The sequence below is a fragment of the Typopeltis vanoorti genome, chromosome 13, assembly GCF_054136105.1.
Source record: "Typopeltis vanoorti isolate ZY-2024b chromosome 13, IOZ_Tvanoo_1.0, whole genome shotgun sequence".
In the NCBI taxonomy this organism is placed as follows: domain Eukaryota; kingdom Metazoa; phylum Arthropoda; class Arachnida; order Uropygi; family Thelyphonidae; genus Typopeltis; species Typopeltis vanoorti.
In genome coordinates, this window is record NC_143561.1 from 123,554,344 (window position 1) to 123,574,444 (window position 20,101).

The 20,101-nt window shown below is 35.2% G+C and overlaps 1 protein-coding gene across 3 annotated transcripts in view; it reads right to left on the reverse strand.

Annotated features, from left to right (window-relative positions):
• Positions 1–20,101, reverse strand: part of Tcs4 (Threonyl-carbamoyl synthesis 4) — a 217,885-nt gene that overhangs the window by 98,183 nt on the left and 99,601 nt on the right. For all 3 annotated transcript variants that reach the window (XR_016549260.1, XR_016549259.1, XM_090402940.1), the window contains exon 6: positions 7,171–7,450. Coding sequence is in view for 1 of the 3 variants with exons in the window: in XM_090402940.1 (XP_090259066.1) it covers positions 7,171–7,450 (280 nt within the window). In the remaining 2 variants the exon portion in view is untranslated. The remainder of the gene's footprint in view (positions 1–7,170; positions 7,451–20,101) is intronic.

Below are 20,101 nucleotides of genomic sequence, written 5' to 3' on the forward strand. Positions count from 1 at the left end.
CTTTAAAGGAAATAGAGGAGATGAGGGATCTAGGAGTGATAGTGGACATGAACCTGAAATTCAGGAGCCACATTGCACAAGTTGTGAAGACGTCACATTGGATAATGGCAATCATGCAGAGGACCCTGACATGCAGAAATAGAGAGGTTGTGATGCCACTATAAGGCATTGATCAGGTCTCATTTGGATTACTGTGCACGGATTTTGATCACCAGGTTTCATGGTGATGAGGATATGTTGGAAAGGGTCCACAAAAGATTGACAAAGGTGGTCAGCTTTGGAATGTGGAGTACAAGGACAGATTGAGAGAATGCAAGTCACAAAGCCTCGTGAATAGGAGGGAGGGGGGGGGGGTATGATTAAGACATATAAGCTAGTCAGAGGTTGTTATCAAGTTGACATGAAAGCGATTTTTCATAGAATGGGAGAGAGGAGTAGAACAAGAGGCCATCACTGGAAACTGTATAAGGAGGGTGTGAGCAGAATAGTGAGGAGAAGGTTCAATGCATGGAGAATGGTTGGTGAGTGGAATGCATTGACTGAGTGTGTTGTGAATGTAGACACATTGAATTAGTTTAAAGCATGTTGGATGAGCATTGTGTGCAATGGCATGTACCTCCCATGATGAGTCTCTCACTCCATGGAGGTCAGATGTTAATAATAAAAACAATAATAATGTTATTTCTCATGTTTAATATAAGATGTAGTTTTTTTTGTTTTTTTTTTTGATACATTCATTTTTATAAAGGTTGTTTCTACTGCACGATGGGTTCCTCTATGTAGAACTACTTCTGTAGTAAAAATGGCCTTGATCCCATGTCCTGGTCTCAGAGAGAGAGAGAGATTGGATATGTGCATAGGGATTCTGTTGAAGAAACAGAAATCCTCTGAAAGTTAGAGTAAGTTATTAAGATAAGATTAAAATGATTACAATTGACTCTCAGATACATTTATAACAGTGTTTGCACTGTACAAATTTACTCGTAACAAATTACTGAAAAGTTTCCATCAAAGGTCCAGCATAATGATATCTAAAAGAAATTCACTATAACAAACTGTTCTTATATGGGCCCTCTGAGTTTGCCTTATCAAGAGTCGACTTTATTAAGAAAAGTAAGAATTGCTGTTTCCCACTCTAGAGGAAAAATAGCAATTCTTCCTCTTTTATGGTAAACTATTGTAGTTACGATGAAAGTGTTCAGGATCCAAAAGACATGTGACCAGAATCAAAAATAAAGTAAAATAAAATAACAAAATAAAATAATCAACCCATAACAAAGCAAGCATTCTGCGTTCCATAAAGTGTTCAACTTTGCTAAAATACTGCATAAAGAAGAATTAATTTATATTAATTTCTAATTTGTATTTATATTAATTTTAATATTTTATTTTAGTAAGAATGAAGGAATTAAACCTGGAATTATTTCGAAGATCAGGAGGATTTTCTGGAATCATACTAATTCAGCTATTAAGCCAAGAAAAGATTAATACTGATTTTGATTGATGAGAGCAGTAAAACCAAAATTAAAAAATGACCTCAATCAAGCACCTTGTATATGACTTTTTAATTAGCTCATCAGTTACAAAAAATTAGAATTTTACTGGAAAAGGATGACTGTGTGTGATAATTCTCACACACAAAAGTTAAACTTTCATATGAATGCAATGACAGAGGCAAATACAATATCATATTTATTTGTATGTAGTCAGTAGCAACAGTTGAATTAAAATGAATAATGCAGTTAGTAATAAATATACCAGGAATAATGTAGTGTTCCAATGGTAGGAAGTGGGAGAAAGTCACTGAAGGATATCCTGTACCAGATTAGTTGATAATCTTTAAATGTGGGAACTATTTGGAGGAAGAAAACAGTGTGATGGTGAGTGAATTATCTGAATTCTCCCTTCCACATCCCTATTTTCCATATTTATACAAAGAAAGTGAATATTCATCCTAGAAAATCAGCAAAACAGATAGAAAGGTTCTTACTGCCATTAGACCACACTAAACAAGCATCTGTTATCTGTTCACTGAAACAGTGACATCTTAATGTAGATCCAGTTCTATCACCATGACCACTCACAGAAGTCTGGAGAGTTATATGAGATTATGTCAGAGATAAATGAGATCAGTGATATCTTTTCAAAACACACAAAATCCAATTGCTCCAACATGAGTTATTTACTGTGATTACTAATTATCTGAATAATAAACCCATAACCAACACAGAAAAGTTCAAAAATCTATTGCTCTGATATCAAACATTTACAGTTTTTAATAATTAACTGGACACTGAACCCTCATCCTAACATCTGATTGTTATCATCATCATCATGTTAAACAACAATAGCTCCTACAATGAGTCAAAGACCCATTGTGGGAGGTCCCTCTGTGATACACACAGCCAGCGCCGGTGCCTAGTATTTTTCTTGTATGTGCGATTAATGTTCGGCACCTTTCCAAAAATGTTTTTTTTGAATAAAGTGTGAATAAAACGAACAGGAAATGAAAACTGCTTTACAGTATAATGTTACCTACAGATTAGTCCTACTTATACAAATTTTTTTTTACACAGAACTCAACAATTAATCATAAGTTGAATTATGATACATCAAAAAATAAAGAACTATTTTAGGTATATTTTCGTAAATTTTAATCAAAAATTACAGTGATATAATCAGATCCGGAACAATTTCAGAATTTATTTGTTTGTTTCCGGAAAGATCTGAAGGGGCCTGAACAGAAGACGACGTACATTCATAATTATATGTACCATTCTATAATGGTTGTTCGTTTAAACTCTTATCTCATGCACACTTTGCACATGCCACCAGCCAGGCCTGCACACAACTCATCATACTGTGCCTTAAATAAACTCACATTCTCCGCAGTCACCAAGGCAATGCATTGCAATCACTCGCCACTCTTTATGCAAAAAAACCTGCTTCCCTTGCTCACACCCTCCTTATACAGCTTCCAGGGATGAACTCTTGTTCGTTCCCCATCTGCCATCACATTAGGAAAAACTACTTCAACATTATTGCGATAAATTACCAATTTATGTCTCTACCACATCCCCCCCCCGACACATCTGCTTCCTCCTATCCACTAAACTGAATTCTACAAATTGTATTTTTTTTAACCTTTCTTCATACTCAATATTCCAGAGACCAAAAATCACTTAGTCAACTGCATCCCCTCATTCTTTTAAAAACCAGGTGACCAAATCTATGCAAAGTGGTTCAAGACCAAGCCTCATACAATGTAAAAATAATCTCCTTACTTCTATAAGTCAGCCTCCTCCACATCACTGCCAGAATGTGTTGCACTGTCCTCATAATTTGGCTAGTGGCTAGATGGAAATAGATTGTGGGAAATTGATGAGGGCATGGATTTGTAAGTCATGGTACACAGAGATTACTTTGAAAGACTGTTAAACAAAACAAGCAGTGAAAGAACAATAGTAGAAAACTGTCAAAAGGCATGCAAACAGGATTACATATCAATACTGGGGGTAGAAAAAGCCATCAAAAAAGTGAAATGTGGAAAGGGCATCAAAAAAGTGAAATGTGGAATAGAATATATTTGTCAGAAATGCTCACATATTGAAGAATAAAAGTTTTTTTTTCTTCAATATCAGAGGCACTGCCAGTTTTCTTGCACATTCCTTGTAACACACAGGCAGATATGTCATCCTGCCCTCACTGCTGCATTCAATATACTGAGCACCTCTGCTTCTTAACTGTCGCATTAGCAACTGCAAAGGTGTGTATAGGCAGGAGCATAGAAAACTTCAGCTGCATTCTGAATGGAGATCCTATAGAACAAGTCTAATATTTCAGCTGTTTAGGCACAATTGCTAGTGAAGATGGCAAGTAATATACACCCTTGCAGATCACTTAGTAACAATTATTTCTTCTGCTTCTGTCACCTTCCTACTGCACTCAGAGAGCCTGGTCAGAAGGTTGAATTTTAGATGACTGAGTAGAGCTCTCATAGTTTCTATCTATAAAACAGGGAATAGAGCTGAATGAGAGTTACAGAGGAATTTCTTTAATGACTATTTAAGGTAAGATTTATGTAAACAGATTTGAAAAGAGGCTGAGAAATATATTGTAGAAGACAAACTTGAAGAAAGTTATGTTGGTATCTGGCCAAATAGAAATTGTCAAGATCAGACTTTCACATTACCATAAATAGTTAAGAAATCATAAAACATCAACAAAGATCAGTAGTTAAGGTTTAGTAGATCTGAAAAGGTTATATCTTCACTTTTATTCATCATCTATATAGATCACATTATGAAAGAAAGTGGCATTAAACCTGATATTGGAATTAGAGATATCAAACTTATCTCTTTGCTTTATACATATCATGTACTCCTAAATAAATCCAGTACAAGTCTCAAGGATACTCTAACTAAAATGGATAACAGCTGTAACAAATTTGTCATGAAAATCAGCAATAAAAAGACCAAAACTATGAAAATAGGCAGGAGCATAGAAAAGTTCAGCTGCATTCTGAATGGAGATCCTATAGAACGAGCATAATATTTCAGCTGTTTAGGCACAATTGTTAGTGAAGATGGCAAGTAATATACAACAAAATAGACAAGAGAACAAGCAAGTGTGGACCCAGTTGAATAAACTGATTGGAATAAGAGAGAAATTAACCAAAACACTGAATTAGCAGTATACAAGACAATATTCAAACCAGTTTTAAGTTATCGATCTGAGAATTGGACTAGAAATAAGACACTTGATCAAAGTTTAGAGACTACAGTATGAGATTTCTGATATTAAAAAAAAAAAAAAAATCAGGAGAGTGAACAGATTGCATCAGTGACAGAATCATTAAAAATGAAGACATTATGAAGGAACTCAGCATCATTTTCATTTAAGAATGCGTAAGCAAGGATAATCTAAGGTGATATGGTCACTTGAACAGAATGTAAGAAGAAAAGTTAGCAAAACAGGTGTTTGATGCCAAGGGAAAAAGATCCAAAGGAAGACCATGATCTGGATGGATTGATTCAGTCAAAGTGTCTTAAAGACCAAAAGGTCAACTATGATAACGGAGTACTGACAAGTAATAGACTAATTTGGAGGTCAGTTGATAGGAGATTAGTAATAATATAAGCTTAATCGTATAATGCTGTTATAGTAGCCTGAACACCCTTGAGGATACATATCAGGCAACTGATGATGATGATGAGTCATAAATAATTTTATAAAATTATTGAGGGTTATTTTTATATAAAACAGGCTTGTTTCTCCCATGAAACTTGGATTTTTCATCCCGCGAGAATACATGCAATTTACAAACAAAAATATTAGTGATGGCAGGGGGCAGTAAATGGTGTTATATGTTGTTGGGGATTAAATAGGAGAGATTGTGATTATGTGAAGTGAGGTAGAGTATCCTCTCAAGATGAGTCCTTGGATTTCTTTGAGGTGTCATGTACACAGTCTTGCCATAAATACTGTTACAACTTCCGTGCACACACACTGCATAAAAAATTGCATGAGCCTGGTTCCGTTAGTGGCACTGTGTGCAGGCAGCATTTGCTTATTTATCAGTAGAGCAAGAATTGTCTAGCTGTATGGGTTAACATGCAATGGAAGATTGTAGCTGTAATAGCACCTCACAAGGTTGGAATGCAGCTGCCTGTCATTTTCATGCTAAAAATACCCAGGATAAGTAGGATGTTTGTGTATCGGACTATAAATCATTATAATGATACGGAAGATATATCTGACCACCAAGAACAGGGTGACCACACTGCATTAGGACACAACAGCTTGTGAGGACTGTGAAAGCACACCTCTTCCATAATCCTGTGAGAAAGTAGTAATAATGTCATGAGAGATGAACATTTTTTAGAAAATGATGTCATGTGTACTAACTGATGATCTGGGGGTGACAATCTATCGTTGTTCTACTGGACACTTACTAATGCCACAACTTATGCAACAGAAAGTGATGAAATGCACTTCTCCAGTGATATTGCAAAAACCCAACACAGAGATATCCTCTTTTCACAGATGAGAATATTTTCACCACTGAAAAGTCATTTAACTGCCAAAACAATCGGGTATATGCCCTATAATATATAAAAGCTGATATATATATATTAATATATAATAATATTAATTAAGTTGTACAGACAGATGGATAGATGCAAGTTGTATTTATTCAACTGCTCCAGTAACATTCTTAGGACTCCAGACTGGTAAAGAGAAAGTATGTTCCATGATCCAATTCTCAAATCCTTAAAGCATTTGCCATTTTGTTATCATCTAGGTCCATCAATAATGTTTCCTCAGATTTCGTGACAAGGTGATTTTTTCCATTTTTTCCAATTCACTCAACCCCTAGAAATCCTGGAGGACCAATGTTTTCTGTTAGGTTTGTCTCCTTTAACTGACTGGTCTCAATTTGAAAGTGTTGATGACTCGTTTGCATAACTTAGTCATCAAAACATTGCCCAGGAGCCAAGTTGAGGATATACATGCATCAGACTTGGTAGGAATAAATGATATTTCCTGAGTTTTAATAATACACATCTGTCAGCAAGATGTGTACCCTTGAGACTGCATACTATCTCTTTGGCTCCCAGGTTATTTAATACTTTTTTAAAAAAATCTTTTAATTAGGTTGTTGTGTTAATGAAACCCATGAACAGTCATATTTTGAAGGAAGTGCAATTCCAGTAAGCCCTCACACTAAGTCCAAAGGTTTCTAAAACTATGAATTACTGTGTGCTATAAACTTATAGTATGCAGTAATCCAAAAATGTTGAAAATAAACTAAAAATTACTGGAATTTTTTTGAAAATATCCTGTTTATTTAAAAGAAATTTTCAATAAATATCTGATAATTCTACAGGGCTATGGATAAGGCTATGACATTTGCATCCATAGCACTGGGCCACTAGAAGAAAGACCATTATACGTTTGAACTCTAATTGCAAACTTAAGAAACTTTTTCTAGGTCTTTCTTGCTCACATGTCTTCAAAAAAATTAGTTAAGGTGAAAGACACTCCACCTACTCCATTGTGGAATAAAAGGCATTAGAGGGTTTATTTTACATTTGAAAATTATTGAAAATACAATAAATACCATAACATGACAATATGAGTTATATAAAAGAAGAGAAATTAACTTACCATGCAACCATTATACCATTATCAGTACAGAGTTTTGGTGCAGGACATACAAATTTAGATTCCATCTTCTCACATATATAAGCAAGAGCATTTTTAATATAATTGTTAGATGCACAACCACCTGCAAATACTGTTACTCTGTTCTGGTGAGGAAGTAACTCAGCTATTCTACAATATTCTAATGCACGCTGCAGTCTTTTTGCAAGATGTCTTGTTATAGCAAGTTGAAAGGATGCACATATATCAGCAGCATTTGGTAAAATGTTATCAGCCTCAATTCCTAGAAGGGAAACAACAGCATTTTAGTAATAAAGTATTAGATGTATAGCAAATACAGTGAACCCTTGTAGCTCAGTCAGCTTTGACAATGCCCTTTGGTTGGAAAGACTTGGGTCTGAATTCTGTCTAGGATATGAACTTTTATCAGGCTTTTCAAATGAAGGTGAGTTAGCTAGTAGTCCCAACTAGAGGTGGCAGAGCTTTTTCTCTAGGAGTTTGGGTTTTTTCCATTAAGCAAAACAGGCAAACTAGCCACAAGAACACAAGCAACTAAAAGCCATAATACACTATGCAGATAGGTAACCAACTGTTATTAGAGAATTAATCAGTTATCAAAGAAGCCAAGTTAACTGGCCATTACATGCCACTGACTCTAACATACAAATAAAAATAAGATGCAATTTTTCACATTTTTTCATTAAAAAGCAACTTAAGCTAAGTTGCTTGGAATAGTGTTTAAGCTTGGCAAGTGGGTTCCTGATGAACAACAATCAAAGAGGGCGTGTCAACGTCTGCACTGCTCTTCATTCCCCAAGAGGTTTAATCTCTGTTTTTGAGTCGTGTAGTCACTGGTAATTAAAAGTGGATACTTTACAAGAATGTTAAGCACCGAAGGCAGTGGGCTCATTCAGGGGGAAGAGGCTAAACCTCAACCAAAACAAGCCCTTTGCCCTCAGAAGGTTTTGTTAAGTGTTTGGTGAGATATGGCTAGTATTATACACTTTGAACTTTTACTACAAAACAAAACAATCACAACTGAAGTATACTGTGAACAACTCAATCGACTGAATGCAAAACTGAAAGAAAAGAGATGTTCTCTGGTCATTTGAAAGGATATTGTTTTTCACCATGATAGTGCACACTCTTATAGTGCAAGAATCACCCATACCAAGATTGAGGAAGTTGGCTGGGAAAAGCTTCCACATCCACCATATTCTCCTAATCTTGCACCGTCAGATTACTACTTATTTCGAAGTTTGGCATTTCATTAATGAAAAACAATATGATACATTATAGACATTGAAATCGAGCCTATGCAACTTCTTTGCCTCCAAACCTCCTGAATTCTATAGAAATGGCATTATGAAGCTTTCACAACATTGGAAGAACATTGTTGATTCAAAGAATATATATACTTGATTAAATTAGCAAGTGATTTATCTTTTATATCCTTTCAAAACTTAACACTGAAATGAACTTTATCATTTGTTATAAGTTGCTGTTTTTGTTTCCTGAGTTTCATCTGTTTTGCATGTGTGAAGTGCAAACTGACATGTTTAGGACACTGTTATAGACAAGTTTTTAATATATAATTTTCTATAAATTATAACTTTTTTGTCCATATTTACAATGGGAAATGCTGTTGACAATCTAATGAATGCCCCATTTTCTGTCAGAGCTTTTGCATATTGTATGATTGTAGCCAAAGAGGTATGTCTCATCCTCCTCCTCCAAATTTACTATTATATTTACACCTTTGAGTAATTCAAATATACCAACCAAATATAGCATTCTCCTTCATTATTGTTTTTAATATATCTTAAAACAAACACATTGTCCCTCACTCTACACAGATTTGGTTACAACTAATTGGTAAATTAAAGTATTCAAAGTTATCCTATAATTAACTGCATTAGACCAAGTTAGAGCAGCACTGATGCAATATGCACTCTTAAAACTTTCGTACATCAATAAAAATGCAATCATATGATCAAATTGCATGAATTTTGTAGCATGGGTTGCATAAGCCACGCAACAGCACACTCAACCGAAATGGGCACATGATGCCACTGATATATATATATATATATATATATATATGAGGTAGGTTCCAAAAGTTTCCAGCTTGACATACAAAATTTATGCCAATTTTAAAATGGCATATGTAACAGACAGTATTATCTATGGGGAGGTCAGTGTACCAGTTTCAACTCTCTACCTACATAATTCAGTTGGAAGCACTTGTTTGACTAACATGTGGCATGCTAAGTGGCTGCAATGTTAGAAACTGAGTACCACACTGTAATAAAGTTTTTCACCAGAGAAGGCTTTCTCCAAGTGGATGGTGTTTATGGAGAAGATTCTACTTCACATTTCACCATGAAGGAATGGGCTAAACAGTTTCGCCTAGGAAGAGAGAGAGAGAGACAGCATCGAAGATGATCCTTGTGATGGTCAGACTGTGGAAGTGATGACTGAGGAAAATGTCTCGCTTGTTGAGGAGGAACTGCTCAATGATAGACAGCTGAAGCTTAAAGAAATCTCAGCAAGGTTGGAGCTTTCTATAACAATTGTCTTTCACATCATTCACAAGAAGCTTCACATGATGAAGGTCAGTGCAAGGTGTCCCAACTTCTCTCTTCAATTCAGAAGGAGCATCGTATGACCTGTTTCCGCAAGAGAATCCATTGTCACAGGGATGAAACCATGGTCCTTTATTATGATCCTCTTTCGAAAAGGGAATCCATGGAGTGGCACAAACCAGGAAAAGCACTGCTGAGAAAAGTCAAAGTCCCTCAGTCCACAAAGAAGATCATGGCAACAATCTTTTGGGATAGTGGGAATTCTCTTGATGGACTTCAAGGAAAGGAATGCCACTGTGAAAGCAGAATATTATGCAGAATATAAACTCCTGCACAAACTGCCTTTTCCAGGCAGTTTGTGATGCTGAGTCATAGTATTTACCTGCTTCACGATAATGCTCCAGTCCATACAGATATTGTTGCAAAGGCTGCAGTGAAGGCCTGTGGCTTCCAAAAGATTGAACACTCATCCTACAGCCCAGATCTTGCACCCAGTGACCACTACATCTTCCCAAAATTTGCAGATGACAATGAGGTGAAAGATGCAGTTTTAGGCCATTTTGCAGACAAAAGTACAGAATATTTTTTAAAAAGTATAGAAATATTAATTCAAAGATGTGAAAAGGGAGATCATGTTAAAAAGTGACACAGTTGTTTTCTTTCTATCACCTCCAAAAGTTATCAGGCAGGAAACTTATGGAACCACCCTCGTATATGTATTTAGCACTACAATAAAAACTTACCTGTTTTGCTTGCATACATGCAAGGTAAAAGCAATTGCTTTCCATAGTAACTATGGGAAGCAAGGTGTTTTTTCAGTGTACAGAGTTGTTTTCATTCCCATGTTTCCAATTGCATTAAATATTCTAATTGTCACCAAATACAGTGTAGACTAATTGTCTCTGTACTATGTTTAGTAATATAATAAAAGTTCTGTTATATTTTGTTTACTATCTATGCTGTAGGAGGACTGTTTTTCACTATATAGGGAAATTTTCATTTGTCTTTTGTCTTTGCAAAGAAGTGAATTTAGTACCATTTATCCCTGCAAATAAAAATGAATCCTATCTTTTATAAGAAAATTGAATCCTTCTGTGTTTTACAAGAAAAGGTCTGTATCTAGTGATCTTGAAATATTAATGTATCTCGGGTTTATTACTAGACAAAAGAAAAAATAATTCTTCTTTAAAAAAAAAAGTGAAATAAAAACAACTATAAATAGAAATAAATACACATGACAAGCATAAGAAACTGCACAGCACTCCATTAATGAACATAATTCATGCACTTAAATGAATAATCTGATCACATCATTAGTTCAATCTAACAGATAAGCTTAGTAATTCTCGTAGAAAGGCTTAGACATTGGTTAAACATGCTTATTAAATAATTTAAGAAATTTACAACATACACAGGATATAAATTAAATTAAACTTTAATCTAGATTTACTTTTAATCTATATTAAGACACTACACAACAGAGCTAAACTTATCTGTTAAAATGACAATGCCCTAACCATAACACTAAACCACATCCTCAGCCAATGGCTGTCCTCCCAACAAAAAAATCCAAAAATATTGAAACCAGTAAACCACAACCCCCCCCCCACCACCACCACCACCGCTTCACAACAAGGATTACTCTAAATCCATTACCATTCCCTACATCCAAGGCACCTCGGAAAAAATTACCAAAATCATAAAAAAACATAACTTGACCTCGTGTTACACACCATATAGAAAATTGGCGTCCCTTATCAGCTCCACTAAAGACCAACCACTTCCCCTAGACTTACCTAGTGTTTACCAGGTCCCTTGCAGCTGTAAGCTGTCCTACTTTGGCCAAACAGGCAGGACAGGCAGGACATATCAGAATTTCAGAACACAAGGACTACATCCGGTTTCACCAGTACAGCCACTCTGGTCTTGCAGATGATGCTCTGGATACATGCAACAGAATACGGTGGAAGAAAGCCACGGTAATACATCGTAGTAAATTCAAATTTGAAAGGCTATTTGAAAGGCAAGTGTCTTTATTTTAAGTTCCTGTGAAGATCGCAATGTGACGTTGCCAAAATATTGGAATTGGAAATATAGTTTAAAGTTTAATTTAATTTATATCCTGTGTACGTTATAAATTCCTTAAATTATTTAATAAGATAAGCTTAGGTGTTGATGGTTATTCATGACTTATTTTTAACGGTATTAACAACACCACACAATTTTATCCAAGAGATGTTTTATTAACTGCTTAGAATTTCAGAACACAAGGACTACATCCGGTTTCACCAGTACAGCCACTCTGGTCTTGCAGACCATGTCTGGATATACGCAACAGAATACGGTGGAAGAAAGCCACAGTAATACACCATAGTAAATTCAAATTTGAAAGGCTATTCATGGAATCAGCCTAAGTGTTTCTTTCTCAGCCCTAAGAAACAGTCCACACCTCAACAAATTTGGGTGCATGAGACTGCCCCAAATTTGGGAGACTTACATCAGAAGACCTTCGGCCCAATGGCCAAGAATATCTACATAACCCTCTAGGGGGCACCATCAGGACTTTTAGGAGAAACAATAGCTTCCTGCTTCATCCTCATTTACTGTGTGTAGTGCCTGCGTGCAAGTGTCTTTATTTTAAGTTCCTGTGAAGATAGCAAGGTGACATTGTTGAAATATTGGAAATATAGTTTAAAGTTTAATTTAATTTATATCCTGTGTACGTTATAAATTCCTTAAATTATTTAATAAGATAAGCTTAGGTGATGATGGTTATTCATGACTTATTTTTAACGGTATTAACAACACCACACAATTTTATCCAAGAGATGTTTTATTAACTGCTTATATTTCACTGAATTTCAACTCAGCATCATCAGAGCATAACACACTTGTACATGCGACAGTGAGTGAATGAAACAATAGACACAAGTTCTAAAGTCCTATTTTCTTGGTGCCCTCTAACAGGAGGAGAAAAAAAAAAAAAAAAAAAAAAAAAAAAAAACAGCTATGCGGGAATTTCTCTAAGGATAACAGTCTCCCAAATTTTTGGCAAATTAATGCAACCATATTTGTTAAGGTTGGGAGAATTCTTCAAAGTCATTGCTGACTCAAAAAATAATCTTTCAGATCTGCAACGACTCCTAAATAGTGCATTCGTTTTCCTCCATCTAATCCTGTGTGAAGGAATGTCCAAAACGTGGCCTCCCAGTCCTGACTTGCCATAGTAATAGTAGTGAATGTATTTTTCATGTTCTTCCAGGCAGATGTTAACTGATCTTTCTGTTTGTCCATAATAGACCAAGTCACAGTCACAAGGAACTTCATACACTCTTGGGTGTGCAAAAGGGTGAAGTTTATCCTTAGGCGAGCAGATCAGAGTTGCTAGTTTGACATGAGGTTTGAAAGTGGTGTGAAGGCCATGTTTCATCAAAACTTTGGCTATCTTTACTAATGTACCTCTGACATAAGGAATAGAAATGGTCATGTTGTGTTCTTGTGTATTAGGGGAGGGCAGAGTAATGGGCCTATGTAGTATTTTATCTATTTTGTAGGGATTATAGCCGTTGGCTAAGAACATATGGCACAGAACTTCATACACCCAAGAGTGTATGAAGTTCCTTATGACTGTGACTTGGCCTATTATGGCCAAACAGGAAGATCAGTTAACATCTGCCTGGAAGAACATGAAAAATACATTTGCTACTATTACTATGGCAAGTCAGGACTGGCAGACCATGCTTTGGACACTCCTTCACACAGGATTAGATGGAGGAAAACGAATGTGCTATTTAGGAGTCGTTAGAGATCTGAAAGATTATTTTTTGTCAGCAATGACTATGAAGAATTTTCCCAACCTTAACAAATACGGTTGCATTAATTTGCCAAAAATTTGGAAGTGTGTTATCCTAATAAAAATTCCCGCATAGCTGACTTTTTTTTTTTTTTTTTTTTTTTCTGTTAGAGGGCACCAAGAAAATAGGACTTTAGAACTTTTATCTATTGTTTTACTCACTCACTGTTGCATGTACAAGTGTGTTGTGCACTGATGATGCTGAGTTGAAAATCAGAGAAATATAAGCAGTTAATAAAACATCTCTTTAATAAAAATGTGTGGTGGTGTTAATACCATTAAAAATAAGTCATGAACATCATTAGTTCAATAGATATGCCCAGTTCATATAGTCATTTACTAAGCTACCAATGTATATTGACACTATTATTATTCAAATTATTTAAATTAAGTGGATATTTAAATTTTGTGAAGAAATCTTTTCTCCTTTCTTCATAAGTTTTTCTTTTAAATTATGCCCATCATTCTTCAAATGCAAACCTGAATGTGCAGAGATCATACGCCAACACATAATTCATTCTGTCCCTCAGTGACTTATTGGACACACACACAATACCATAGCTGTAAGTTATTAGTAATTTATTTGCCTATAATCAAAGTATTTCTATTTACTATTCTTTCTGTCTTTTGTACATGACAATCAGTCTCACATGGTTCTTGTTTTCACATATTTACACCTTTTAGTAATTCAAATATTAATATTATTATTTTCCTGACCTCCGTTGGAGTCACAAGACTCCATGGGGGAGGGGGGGTGGGGGTCAACACAAAGTCTATCATACTACTTCTTAAACTTATCCACTGTCTGCATGTTCACCACCCTCTCAGGCAATGAACTTCATGCTCCTACCACTTTCCATGCAAAAAAAAAACTGACTTTTTACCTTCTTTACTCACCACTCTCTTTTGCCACTTCCAGGGATGGCCCCTTGCCATTGCTCCTTCCCCTTGATCAACCATCATAATCATCACACGATCATAACCTTTCAATAGCTTAAATGTCTCAATCATATCTACTCTTTATCTTCTCTCCACCAAATTCTGCAGTCTGCATGACTTCAGTCTGTCCTCATAATCAACATTCTACCATCCTTGTATCATTTTTGTTATCCACCTTCATCCCTTTCAAATGCCAGTGACTAGATCTGAGAACAGAAATCCAGATTTGGTTTTGATCGAAGTTTATACAATGGGACCACCACAGTTTTATTTCTTGTGGTCAATATCCTCCTCAACACTGTAGCAATTCTCTGAAGATATCTTTACAACCCTTTGCAATATGTCCTGTGAATTTCAAATCTCCATTTACAATCACCAGGAGATCCCTTGCTTCATCCACTTCTTCTAGTATAACCCCACCAAGTGAGTATGAAGCACTCTATCTGTGAATCCTTACATTTAGTTGCATTAAACTGACATCCCCATTCGTTTGTTCACCTTTCCGTCCTATTCAGATCCTCTTTAAGAGCCTAAACATCAGCACTATTACTAATAACCTTCCAAAGCTTCAAATCATCTGCATACAACTGAACATCTGCCTGTAATTCTGTGACAACATCATTGACATAAAGGCCCCAGTGTTAAATTCTGAATGAAACTGAAATTAAATCCATTTATGTTTCATTCAGATTTAACATGCAATAACATTCCCGGGGTCAATATTGGTATATTAGAGGAAATAAAGCTAATTGTAATTTATAAGCAACATTAGTAATTTAAGTAAAACTTGTCTATGCACATGTTGTAAATAATTACTGTAAATCTTCTAATGTTAAACGATGTAGATTTTGTGCAAATACTTGTGTACTGCCGGGAGAAAGATAATCGGATTAGATAGTGATGGCCTGAAACTAAACACATGCATGCGGATTCCCTCCGTAAAGCATGCTAGGGGAGAGTTGATTATGTGGCACTGGGTGCTGGAAAAAGTAAGGTGTCGTGGGAAAAGGGAGAGAGCAGGATGACGTAGGGAGGAAACATCGAGTGCGTGATTTAAAAAGCGTAGCAGCGCTTCTTCGTGGCTTTTTTCCTCTTCCCTTTGAATTGGAGTGGTCATCGAGATAGAGGTCGTTGGAGCATGCTGAAGTGTCTATGGCAAGTTCGCCGGTCAACAAGTAGCCCAGCAGATTAAAGCTCCCGATCACCACGGAGATCGATACACCATGCCAAGACAGTTGACCTGAGAGCGGCAAGCCAGATTTACCTTTTGGAGGAGATGTGTCTAGTCCGAGTCCATCAGTCGAATAGTGCAGATGAAATCAATTAAGAGAATGATCAAGAAAATGAGGTTCTGTCGAGATGTATGTGAAGTTCGAATAATTCCCCAGCCTTTGGTAATGTAGAATTTTGATCTGTTATATAATTATAAAAAGGACTTTAGGTTTATAATGTTTCGATTAATGAAAGGACTTTAGAGATTATGCTAAAGGAAGTAGAGGAACTTTAAGTTCTGGATGAAGGAATTGTGTGGAAGCTTGTTGAGATAATTTTGTTATTGATATATGAATGATCTTTAGCATTATTATGTGAAATATGGATAATTGACCCTTGATAGAATTTCCTACTTGAAATAATGTTTTTACATATTATGGGAAAATCAGAAATTTTAGTCAAGTATACTCATTCCCTAAAGTTAGTGCAATTCTATGTCAGAGTTTGTTCATAAAGTATAAATTGTCTGATTTTGTAATTAAATGTTTTTCTTTAGTATTAATTGATGACTTGCCTAATTTCCTTTCTATTGCACCACCCATTAAGTTAGAACCAAGGCAGGAGGTAAAATACAAGGGAGGCTATGACTGTGAAATGAATTTTAGTTATTTGATGAATTTAGAATTTAACGACACTGCTTAAGAGATATTAGACGGAGTACTAAACTGAGTTCTAGTTCCTTGATTTTTCACTATTCAATAGTCTAGGATTCAGGGTGGCGCAGTATAATAGAAATTTTCTCTGAATCTGAAAAGGAACTGGCACGAGCACTGACACAAAGGAATTGGTGCTATCCAACGGCAATCCCTTTGTCTTCAATCCATGTGCACTACTCTTAAGAAAGTTTAACGGCCCAGATTAAATATTGAGACTGCGCAGGAATTATAGTATATTAACTTGATGCATTGAGCAAAGAACTTTTATTGAAATTAGGCTAAAGAAAGTATATGAGGGAATAAGTCAGAATAAGATCTTAAACCACGACGTTAGGAGAGAAAATAATAAATATTACACCAGTACCTTATTAACAACAATGGCCCCTGCCTTATTAACATTTATTATACTCAGTATTCGGAATACATCCACTTATTACATTGCTGGACTTTCATTAAACAGGCATTGCAATCAGTTCCATGGCACATTCCTGTAAAATACATGGTGAAATTCAATTTAGGCCTTCTTGCTTTATTAACATTTAGCATACTTAGTATTCAGAATACATCCTCTTCACTTCTAACACTTCATCTCTCATTATGCTTCTAGGAATACAGCTTGTGCTAGGATGAATAATTAATAAAGTGATCATTAAAGAGTTCAATTTTGTCATCTGCTTTGGTCACTTGATTCCCATTTCCATCAAGAAAGGGTAATCCATCTACTATCATTTTTACTCCTGCTTGCCACATAGCAAAAAAACAACAACAACTAGAGATCCTCCTTGGATGGCAGTGCCTGTCACCTCTTATATTCTAATTTTTCTCTCCTACAATACTAGTCACTTTCTAGTAGCATCACGTGCCCATTTAGGTCGGGTGTGCTGTCATGTGGCCACCTATGCTATAAAATTCACATCAATTTGACCATGTGATTGCATTTTTATCAACGTATGAAAGTTTTAAGTGCACAGCACATCGGCGCTTATCTTAATTTGTCCAATGCAATTAATTGCAGGATAATTTTGAATACTTTAATTTTTCAATTAATATAATTTTAAATATACTTTCTATATTTAAAATTATAGATTTTAAATATAGAGTGATTTTTAAATATATCAGCAAATACTAGAGTGAGACACAGATAATTTGAATTTTGATACGATTTTTAAATACAGTCATAAAATATGCATGAAAGAGGAGAAAGACTGCTGGAATTCTGTAAACATAACAATCTATTCATTTCAAACGCTATGTTTTTCCATAGATCATCACACAAATACACATGGACATCTCCAGATGGTATGATTAAAAATTGTATTGATTATGTTCTGATCAAAAATGACTGGAAATCCTCAATCCAAAATGTAAGAGAAAGCAGATTTTGATTCTGATCATGAATTACTAGCTGCAAAGATTAAGTTGAAATTTAAAAATATCAAACCAAAGACCCTTAAAGCAACATTATTAACATAACAAAACTGAAAGATAACTATACAAAACAGCTATAGAAACATAATAGAAAGAGAGTTATTTTAAAGAAAATAACCATTGACAACATAGAAAATACGTGGAAAATGGGCAGAGCAGTTATGGTAAATGTTGCAAGACAAACACTTGGTACAACCATTAGAGCAAATAATGAGTGGATGACAACAGAAATTTTGGAAACTTTAGAAGAAAAAAAGAGCTGCAAAAAATACTCTGAACAGAAAAAATACAAAAGAAAATAAATAACATTATGAAAGATTGAAAAACGCAATAGACAGAATGTGCAGCTCTGCTAAAAATGCTTGGTTTAAAGAAAAACAAAAATGTGTGAGGCCAATAAAAAGAATGATAGCAAGAATATATATAAATTTATAAAAGAATTAACAAAAGCACCCCAAAACAGATCATTAACAATGAAAGATAAAAATATTGAAACTAGAACAATTCAAGAGATTAAAAAAATCTGGAAAGAATATTACCAGATACTTTTCCAGAGGGAAGAAGACTGGAAAAACATGAACGAAGAGACAACGAGAAAAAGCACCATCCATAATAAAAAAAGAAATTTTGAATGCAATAAACCAAATGAATTTATCTAAAATCACCTGGTTATGATGAATTTCCTAATATGGTGGCACAGTAGCCATCAATTTCCAGCTTGAACTTTTTAACCAAATACTGTACACTGGTGAAATTCCACATAACTGGAAGATAAGCATCATAATACTTGTTCTCAAAAAGGGAGATAAACGAAGGTGAAAATTATAGTCCCATAACATTGCTAAGTCATAGCTATAAAATCTTCACATGCATTATTCAAAATAGAATCCAGACTTTAATGAATGCGAAATAGGAGAAGATCAAGCTGGATTCAGACCTGGAAGGTCTACTATAGACAATATTTTTACCATTAATGGCCTGGCTGAAAGTACTGGGCATACAACTTACCTATATACCGAAGTTTTATTGACTTCAAACAAGCACTTGATTCTAATGATAGGAACAAAATGATAAACATCTTAAAATCTATGACATTAGATCCAAAACAGATTGACTTAGAGCGCCTATCCATTGAAATAAGCAAAGAGCCATTTTTTTCCACTATTCTACCAAAAACACAATGATAAATTTAAATCTCCTCGAATCTTGTTCAAAAAAGGATTCACAGCAAGAAAATAAAAGAAAAGGACTTAACACTATACATCACTTAAACAATCCAAACCATGTCACTGTCTACACTGATGGATCATCTGATGAAGCACTCAACCAAGGAGATTCAGGGATTTTCTAACTCTACCTGGAGGCGAGGAAATGCAAATCAAAACCACAGCTGGCAAAATAGCGTCAAATTCTCTCTCTCAAATCCAGTACAAATTCTCTCTCGCAAATCCAATACAAATTCTATCTCTCAAAGCCAGTAATAAACATTACAGAAGGAATAACCATCTACAGTGACTCAAAATCTGCACTTGAGGATTAAAAAATAGAAAAACAAATCTCACACAGAAAATTCATCAACTACTAACTACCTTAAATTTCAAAAATAAGAACTGCACACTGCAATAGATACCTGCCCATGTAAATATTGAAGGCAATGAAAGCAGACAGACAAGATATTATCTCAAAAAATTACACCCACTATCACTAACTGATACTAACACTGTCGCCAAAATAAGGTTGGTAAAACAAACTCAAGAAGAAGAATGAAATCAGTGAAATTAATGAAAATAGAGAAATAATAAACAGTCATCACCAGACTAAGGATGGAACATTTTAAAGGAACGAAAATTCAGCCAGACGGTAGTAGGAGCTATGAAACATGCAAAAACTGTCCAGGAGTTGAAATAACACCTGTCCATATTTATTCTTGTCCAGCAATTGCTGCCAGTCTACAGAAAATTGACAATAACCCTAGAGAAAAGCTCTACTCCATCAAAGTTCAACAGATCACCAAAGTAGTTCTACAGGTCCATGGTAATATCTAGAAGCTCTTCAATGGACTCGACAACAACAACAACAACATTAGATCCAAAACTACAAACCTTTATTATGAATTACTATACAGATACTAAAGTAACTGTCAAATTTAATAAAATAAAAACAGACAAATTCAAAGTAGAAAAACGAGTCATGCAGGGTTG